Source organism: Idiotropiscis lumnitzeri, chromosome 1 (assembly GCF_059441095.1).
Source record: "Idiotropiscis lumnitzeri isolate Australia: NSW breed Sydney's pygmy pipehorse chromosome 1, RoL_Ilum_1.0, whole genome shotgun sequence".
NCBI lineage: Eukaryota > Metazoa > Chordata > Actinopteri > Syngnathiformes > Syngnathidae > Idiotropiscis > Idiotropiscis lumnitzeri.
Window position 1 is genome coordinate 6,361,840 of NC_142391.1, and position 9,366 is coordinate 6,371,205.

General features: G+C 41.6%; 1 protein-coding gene across 1 annotated transcript; it reads right to left on the reverse strand.

The window, feature by feature from the left end:
- Positions 1-230: 230 nt before the first annotated feature.
- On the reverse strand, positions 231-8,872 carry LOC148342992 (serine/threonine-protein phosphatase PP1-beta catalytic subunit-like). The gene is made up of 8 exons (XM_088313636.1): positions 8,733-8,872; positions 6,686-6,817; positions 3,974-4,204; positions 3,761-3,865; positions 3,252-3,323; positions 2,282-2,433; positions 2,026-2,160; positions 231-1,936 (listed from the first exon to the last, which is right to left on the reverse strand). The coding sequence occupies exons 1-8, from the start codon at positions 8,782-8,784 to the stop codon at positions 1,832-1,834; spliced, it is 984 nt and encodes a 327-aa protein (XP_088169762.1). The 5' UTR covers positions 8,785-8,872; the 3' UTR covers positions 231-1,831.
- Between the last annotated feature and the right edge of the window lie 494 nt (positions 8,873-9,366).

Here is a 9,366-nt window from a genome sequence, read left to right on the forward strand (position 1 = left end):
GACATTAAATATATGAATTAAAATATTTTAATATAAATGGTCATTTATATTTATTTTTTTCCCTGAGTATTTATTTTCTAGTTCAATATTTCAATGAAGGCATTTATACAACATAGTAAATTGATGTAAGTTAATCAGTGCATCATTTAAAAAAACATGATGTGCGACTCTCTGATGCCTTTCTATGTGCAGCGCAGCAAAACAAATAAGGAAAAACCACAAATAACCACTTGAGTTTCCATCCTTTTATTGACTTTCAAACTCGTACAAATTGCAAAACTGGGTTAACACCTCACTCATCTCATGTGTCGCCATCGTTGGTAAATAAATTAAAACGTAAAGTGTGTGAATAGAGGAAAAACAAACAAAAGCAACCACAGAGAGAAGAATGCCCCCAAAGAGCAGAGATATGCTGTAGTACACTGCATCTAAACACCAGGTGGCGTCACAATCACAATAGCAATGCCAGGTCAGGTGCCAGCCTATGCCCACTCCCACTCTGCCAGTCGTCATACTCCAAAACGCAGAAGTGGGATGGACGGACGGCACATGGCTTCAAAAGCTCTCAAAAGACGCTATTTTGTGTCATCACGTACGATTCATTTGACCATTTAGTATTCTTTTGAAACATTGACAGGAATCCACAAGCTGGTTTTAAGCACTTATCATAGAAAAAGCATGGACATGCCACACACGCCGCACATCTCTATTCCGAATAATCAAGTAAAAATACTGACCAACAGTGAAAAATTCGATTAATTTGTTGTCATGTTTCACCATTAAAAAAAAAAAAAAAGAAGATAATTGTAGGTGGTGAAATGATTCTGATATAATAAATTCAGTGGAACCTCCTAAGTTTAACACCGTTATTGACCAATACTTGATGATGAACTTTAATTTGGATCTTTTATCGACTGTTCTTGCCATTCATTTGTGATTGGTTTCAGTCACTTTTTACGACAGTTCACATGGCCGACGTGGGAGGTCCCACTGTGGAATAGTTAAAAATGGAGGCACAGTGGAATTCATGTCTGGAGGGCGAGAAGTTCAACTTTTCATATATACCGGTCCCTTCACATTCTTCGCAGCTAGCGGTTGAAATGGATGTACTGTAACACACGTTTGCGCGCTTCTTCGGGAATATCGGCTAAACGGGAGACGCTCGCTCGGCAAAACGTCACCAATTCGACTTTTTTTGTGTCTTTCAAGAAAAGAAAAAAACAAGCAATTCACCCCTCCCCCCTGCCCCACACACACACACACACACAACCTTGTGTGTTAATACTATCAAAATATTAACAAACAAGCAAACAATGGAAATGTAAATAAACAGATTGGTCACAGCAGATTTACGTACGCAAACACATTAAGAAAAAAAAGCGGTCAATGTAGAGTGGAAAGAATTGAGCTTAATACAGTGGAACCTCCGAAGGGAAACATGAGACTTCAGTTTGTTGAGCATCTCCAATTACATTTTTTTTTAATCCTTTTATTTTCATTGTGATGATACGAGACAAGAAATTCTTACCGTCATGCAGGGTAAGCATCACTCTGCTCAGCACAAAATGCGCGTCAATTCATCAAATATCAATTGCTTACCACCGAATGAAAACGAGAACCATAACGTAAATACACTTTTGCAATATGATCTGAGTTGTATTAATACATTTTAGATCATATACAATCGGAACAATTGCTGTAAAATTGGAACTACAACTTTGGAGGTTCCACTGTATCGGAGAGAGGTTGGGGCTTGTTTGGTGCGATATTAACGTATGTGTGTGTGCCCAGGGGGGGCGGGGCGCTCGTGTTTTACAAGGCTGCTGGACGTTCACCTCTTCTTGGGGGCCTGAGTGGTGCGGGAGGGAGTAACAGGCCGACCGGAATTGACCCCCCCATACTGATATTTGGCCTTCTTCTCTGACGGCTTTAAGATCTTTAACAAGAGAAATAATTTTTTTTTTTTTTTTTAAATCAGACATGAACATGACACTCCATTTTGTGTCTGTGTGCATGTGTGTGTACCTGGAAGGAGCACATGAGCGATTCATCCACGCTCATCATGCCACCGGCGTTGTCGAACTCCCCGCAGTAGTTGGGCGCCGAAAACAGTGTGACCAGTTGGCGTTTGGCAAAGAACTCATATCCGTCCTCCACAACCTGCCGGAGGAGAGGCGCGTCGTCATTCCCGACGCCTACGACGGCGACCGATATAGAGACCGCCCACGCCGCACGGAGCTGTGGCTAAAGCGCTCAACGGCAGCCGGGCCGCGCCGCTCACCTGGTGGGCCCTGCAGATGAGATCCAAGTCGTGGCGGTTGAGGAATTTGCTGACCACGTCGGCGCCGAAGGTGAAGGAGACCCCGCGGTCGTTCTCGCCCCAGCCTTGCACGTCCTTGTCCGGGTCTGACCAAAGCAGGTCGCAAAGCAGGCCTGGAGACCAGGAAAACACTTTTTGTTTTTTGTTTGTGACCCCCCGCCCTCTTTGTTTTGTGTTTTCCAGAGTCGGCGCAAACGGGGGTTTATAAGCGTTTTTCCCCTCCATTACATTTCAATCAGCATCATTTAAACCCAGCTTTTTAATATTCACAGGCTGGCCTGGTCCCTATCGCACCAAATGGAGGGGTTCACTGTATGGTTTTTAGTTGTAGTATCACCATTCACCACCAGATGGCACTCATGGCTTAGTTGTACTATTATTTGTTTACAGTGGAATGATATGCAGGACAAAATAGGAAATCAATATTACATATAATATATTAAGATTTTTTTTTTCTTGGACGCAATGTTCGTTTGCTGTTCATCAGTTTTGTGCCATCCTTGAATTGTAATTTTTATGAATCTTTAATGTTCAAACCCTTCAATGTTGAAGGCCGGACACATTGAGAATTTTTTTTTTTTAATATACTAAGAGCTTACTTAAGAGCTTACTTTGCATGGACGCACATATTAAAATGACATTTTTGTAATACATCTGGTTAGGAAGCGTTTGGTCCGATTTGGGTCCACAGTAGCTCTGATGAAAAATTACGCCCCCCTCCATCATTGAAGTTGCCCATCCCTGATAAAAACGGTGCTTCTCTGCTTGAAATCACATTTCAATCGGGGAAGCATCCCACTCAAAAAATGTCAAAGATATTTTTCCTAAACTATTCCCCTCACAATTCAATATCGATTCAGCAAATCCCCTAAATCATGTGAATCGAATGGCCGCGTCTTGACCGTACAGTATCGTTGAAAAATAACACTACCTGTATCAGGCACATCTGTCGGCCTCATAATCCTGCGGATCTGCTCCATTGACTGCAAATCTGGTGAAAGTCCTGAAAGGTCAAAAAAAAAAAAAAAAAAAAAAAGTTACTTTGTCAATGTTGCCATTAAAAATAATTTGCTAATTTAATCTTTTTTTCCCCCTCCTTTTTGTATTATCACCACATGGGGCACTCGTGGAAAAGTGTGACAATAACCTTTAACGACGAAAGGCAGACACAGCTCAGTACAAAACGAATGTACGAAATAGCATCCTAAAGCTAAGCTAACTAGCTGTGGGGACGTTCAATCGCAGCTGCATCCAAACTGCAGTGCATAAAATAAAAATCAATCACAGAAAAACAAAGACAGTTGTACAAATTATACTCTATCATGCTAATTCTAAATTTCACACGTATTAATAATAGCAACATACATGTTTGTCAGTTGTCTCGATAGCCTGAGCAGTTTTTCTTTAAATTTAGTTGTCTTTTGTGGACAATTAACTGACCTCCATGGCAGCAGAAGATCTTCTCGTCGATGATGGCGGCAATGGGCAGGCAGTTGAAGCAGTCTGTGAAGGTCTTCCACAGCTTGATGTTGAACCTACGCTTACCTGGTGAGCGCATATACAAATGTTACTCGTCTGAGTGTGTGTGTGTGTGTGTAGCGAGACTCAGATGCACGAGTGAGCAGCCCGGGTGGGCGTTTTGTCTGAACGCACACTCGTCGTAGAAGCCGTAGATGCGGTTGATGGAGGCGCACTCATGGTTGCCCCTGAGCAGGAAGAAGTTCTCCGGGTACTTGATCTTGTAGGCCAGCAGCAGGCAGATGGTCTCCAGCGACTGCTTGCCGCGGTCCACGTAGTCACCAAGGAACAGGTAGTTGGCCTCCGGGGGGAAGCCGCCGTACTCGAAAAGACGCAGCAGATCCGTGTACTGCCCGTGGATGTCACCTGATGACAATAAATGACACGTTTTGACCCGCACATTCTAATTTTTGCGACATTTGACACAAAGAGGATCCGGCATCCACCGTGCATGACACCGTGGAAGGCTGTGTTAAGAATAAGTTTTTCCCCCCATGTTTTTCATGGACAAAGGCTCCTAAATTATTTAATTAGCGCAAATAGCATTGGTCAACTTTCTCAAAAGAGTTCTTTTGTGTTTTCTTGGGCTTTACGATGATGTCACCACACAAGGGCTCCAGTGATGGCAAAAAAAAAAAAAAGCAAAATGATGACCATAAAACCGGAAATGGACTCGACAGGAGTGCTTTTCGTCCATCAACAGGCAGGCCAAGGCCTGATTCTTTTTATATCCCAAGTAAGAGCTGCTCTAATTCAAACTAAGAGCTCCGAGCTTTCGGGTCAGCACAGTAATAACAGCCTGAGTTGCGGTCGACACGGGTGCCAGTGCCTTTCCAGCAAACCATCAAGCCGTGCCACCAATCCATACAAAAAAACCCAAAAAAAAAACAACTAATAACAGACCTGGTTACACCATGACTGCATACGGATGCAAATGGTCAAAAATGCAACTTGCGTGACTTCTTCTATTACGCGGCGCCCGACAATATAGCGGTGACTAAAGCAAAAACCACTTCTGGCACAGAAACGAGACATGACTGTAATGCAGTTTTATTTTTGCCGTCTTTGTATTGAACATAAAAACGCACCAAGTGCAAATGTATAATTGGAGAGGTGTTAAAAAATGTTTTGGGTGTTCTTTTTTTATTTTTGTTTTGCTGTCAGATTGTATAAATTAATGATTGTAAAGTAAAGAATGTTTTGGTGATCTTGTGAGATGTTTGTTGTGTCACCAAATTGACATCATGGGGGGCAAATTAAGGCAGATATTGTAATCACACGGCCTTGGGAGCATCTGTAGCTAAGAGAGCGAATTGGAAGTTGGAAACATTACTTGAAAATCAGCACTTGATAACTGACCGTTACTTATTTTGTAAAAAATATCTCCACTCATGTTGTTAGTGGAAGCTATTGTTGTCACATGATCAAAATTTTGACTATGATACAAAAGCTGCAAAAAAAATGCCTACTGAAAAAAAATAGGTTAAGCATTTTTAAACACTTCAGAACAATTAAAAGTAAAAAAAGAAAAAACATTGTTAAATACTACTCATCATTATATGTTCTGTATATATCCAGTGCTGCACATTGATGCACTTTTACGATGTGCTCCAATGTGGGCGGTTTCATGAAATGCACACACGCTCCTTTAAAAAAAAAAAAAAAGAAAAGAAAATGGTGCTTGTGACTTTACATGGACGTGAGTGTCCGTAGCAAAGTACACTTCCCGACTTGGATATTTATTTATTTATACGGGACGGATTTAACCTGACGCGTGCCACAGTCTCTGCTCTTCGTCGATACACACATTTATTTATTATTGCTGTCGCAATCCAGCATGAGGAGAAGGAAGTGAAAGGCTGCTGTGGCTTTGTACAGATAAAATTGTATGTCTTGTTTCTTCCTTGCAACTGATAAAATGTCCACCCAAGAACACGGGAGGAAAGGTCGAGAGCTGTCTGGCATGCCTGGGTGCCTCCGTTCGGTGTCTGGAATGATGATAGAACATTGGATATGTCCCTTAGTAAAGTAAGAGAGCGACCCAGGCGGGCATTCTGCGATGCAGTGTGGTTATATAAGACAACTCAGAGCTGCAGCACAAGAAATAGACTGTGTGTGTGAGGGGGTGTGTCGGGGTGCGTGTGTGTGTGTACAGAGTGGGAGTTCCCCAGTGGCGCAGCCCTGAAAGACTCACAATGCTGCTTTCTGCAGGAGCAGCACAACAACATCTACGGTAAATCATCCCATCTCTCGCGATTTGTGGGGAGATGCACAGAAAGCTAGCCCTGTGATTCCCAAAGTGTGGTACGGGGACCACTTGTGGTATGCGGGCTTCCTCTGGTGGTGCGCAAAATAACCAGCAAATTAAACACGGATAAAATACATTTAATAGATGGCAGATGTTTAATTTACCCATGATGTGAGGTCATGTGCAGCGTCTTTAATTTGGCTTTATGGATTTGGAGTGCAAAAAAAAAAAAGGGGCTAATTCCATTTAAAATTCAATTTTATTTAATTTATTGAAGACAATTTAGGTTTTTTTCACAAGTTTCAAGATGACGTGCATCTGCTCTTAAGAGTCACAACTAAAACTACGGAATTGTATTTTTGGTTCCGCACTCATGATTGCGCCATGTTACCACAAGAGCCATTTTGTAATTTGCATGTATTTTTTTCTTTCACAGAATGTTCATTTAGTTTGACATCAAAGACTATTTACGATCATAAAATTCTCCTTGTCACGTGTTAACATTTTTGTAAGCTCTTTGAAAGACTGTGCGCTCTCGATTGGATGCTTGATTACGAACAAAATGGAGTGAGTGAGTAAATTAGAGGCGGAACACTGACCACAGATCTTGAGGGGAGCCTCGAGCTCCAGGAGGATGGGCTGGCTGAGGAAGATCTCGCGGGATTTGATGCACAGGCCCCGCACCTCCGCCTCGGTCATCTGCACGATCTTGCCCGGGCGACATCCCCTCACTGGAGCACACAACGATTTTTTTCACTTCAACTCCATTGTTTCAAGACACGATTCATCGGCAAATCCTACAAATCTCACCGAATTCTTAGTAATCAAAGTAAACTGTCCATATTAGGGCTGCAGCTACAAATATTTTTGACCAGTGTTCTACTTAAAAGTCTTTATCTTTGTATTCTTGTTGACTACAGCTAAAAAAAAGAACCCTCAATTGTTTATATATATTATTTTAAAGTGACGCAAATCACTCCCTCTGAATGTTCTGAAATCCGATTTCCACGCCAGCGTCACATTAGCATGACTTTTGGACCAGCTTGGTGACGGCTGTACTTACAAATTTTCATGTAAGTGTACTACTAAAATTGCTTTTCACACAAATAATTACTGTAAATGACATAATTTGCACCTATCATGTTAGTGATGGATGCAGCCCAACTTGCACTCAAACATTGGTTATATAAAGGTTTTGAGTGATAGAATAATATTTCTGTTTGATTCACGTTCAGTATGATGAAGTCTGTGGTTATTTTGCCATGAACGGCAACTCCTCTGCTCGCGTTATTTTGCTGCTGATTAGTCAATCATCAGAGCGTGGAGTTGTTGGCCTTCCATGAATCTGCAAATTTACTGTAATTAGAGTTGGTTGGCCGTGAATAGGTTATTTTAGCGCGATGTAAAGTCTTATTTATCTAATTTATATATCTATCTGAATTATTGTTGTATTGCACTGGAGAGGGGAGCTCTCTAATCTCGTTGCACACTTGAGTACAATGACAATAAAGGGATTTCTGATTTCTAAAGGCAGCCAGGAATCGGTTATTTTGCTATGGTTCACACACTGTGCATGTTTTCCACTTTGCGTCGGCCCTGTCTCACTCTTTTCAATTTGTTTTGTCACCGAAAACAGGCTGTTAGTGACATTACCGGCCTCACCATAACCCTCAGAGCAGGGTGATCAAAGACATTTCTGGGCCTCTTTGAAGGTTTACGTATCTCTACACCACTAGTGCACGATTTGCACAATTTCAAATGCAACAATTATATATTCTACTTCTTTAAACAGAAAAATTGTCGCCAACGCAGAGGGAATCAGACTCTACAACGGCAGCATTCACAGTCAAATGTCCCAAATATGGCGTCGATTGCTGCTCTCTCGATCGAGTTCTCACATTTTATGGAATAATAAAGCACTGCATGATTTGTGACATTTGCTAGCGTTTGTAACTGGACTTTCTGTTGGCAACTGAAGCACCTCCCCCATGAAAAATGACTGCGTGACGGCTTGGAATCTTTAAAATTTCGCACATTGCGGTAAGACCACGGAATACATTTCAGGAATAAATCCTAGTTTCTGATGAACGCTTAGGCCTACTAGACCACTGTATTTTAATGGCGGCCATGAATGTGGTACATGGACAGCCACATTTTCTAACTAATGTCGAGGAAAAAGTTTGAGAATTATTAGTTGATTGATAAAGCTTCCGACGTGCCTAATGTAAACGACGAGTCGATTCTAGGAAGAAAAGTAAGAGCAAAAACAAGTTTGAGAGTTTTAGGACGTTCCCACATAAACGTAGCTGCCACTCCTACTCGCTCCAATGTTATATTCAACATCAGTCATTATTTTGTAACATTAATAACGAGCTACATAAGAGAGAACGTAGGCTTGAACGTCGCAAAGAAGACGACGTAGCTAAACGCTGCTAAACGTAGGCGTTCACCGCCCGACTGTTTATAAACACTGAGAGGCTCGAGATAGCGCGAGGCTAACCAGCTAGCTAGTTAGCTCCGCTGCTATTTTGGCGACATAAAACTACGAGGCGGCTGCTCGGGGCGTTTCAGGAACACGTCCGCGAGGAAAATGACGCAAACCGGGGCGGCGGAATTCGCAATCACTCGGTATGCGTTTCTCCTCACCTTCCAGAAGGCGAGAGATGAGGCTATCCACGTTCAATTCGCCCTCCGCCATCTTCACGCACTGAGAGTCGCACTGGACTAAAGAGCGAGAAGCAGGAGAAGCAGTACGTCCTGTGTACACTCGAGGGCGCTAGTGTAACCCGACTGTCAGGCAGCAGTCGACCCAAAACTTTATTGATATAAACATTTTAGCTTTGAAGTCATATTTTAAAACGTTATTATTAAAATGTCACTGTTTTTTTTTTGTAAAGTGTTATTTTGTAAAATAAAATAAATCTCCTGGCGAGGAATTGATATAACATTTTTTGCTTTAGTGACATTTAAAAAAATGTTTATGTACTAAAGAATAACCATGAATTATTAGTATTAGTAGGACACATTAAAAAGAGAAGTCAAATTAAAAAAAAATCTGTACAATAATATGTGCCTCCAGTAGTCTAAGCATGGCATTTGTGGAATGTGTGAATTCGGGTTTTAAAACATTCAACAGTTTCAAAGTATGGTTTAAAGGTGAGTTTGACTTCTAAGCAATTTTAACAGTGGCTATAAAATTGAGTCAAAACGTGAGAGAGACTGGACTTTGAGTAGTGGGCGATAGCAGCTCTTGCATCTTGTCGAGGAATAAAGCGAATGA

Excerpts from the sequence above, each read along its gene's own strand:
- LOC148342992 (XM_088313636.1), bottom strand. The coding sequence starts at position 8,784 with ATGGCGGAGGGCGAATTGAACGTGGATAGCCTCATCTCTCGCCTTCTG. Across the intron at positions 3,324-3,760 it reads GATCTTCTGCTGCCATGGAG|GACTTTCACCAGATTTGCAG; the intron begins GTCAGTTAATTG and ends TTGACCTTTCAG. Across the intron at positions 1,937-2,025 it reads CGCTCATGTGCTCCTTCCAG|ATCTTAAAGCCGTCAGAGAA; the intron begins GTACACACACAT and ends CTCTTGTTAAAG.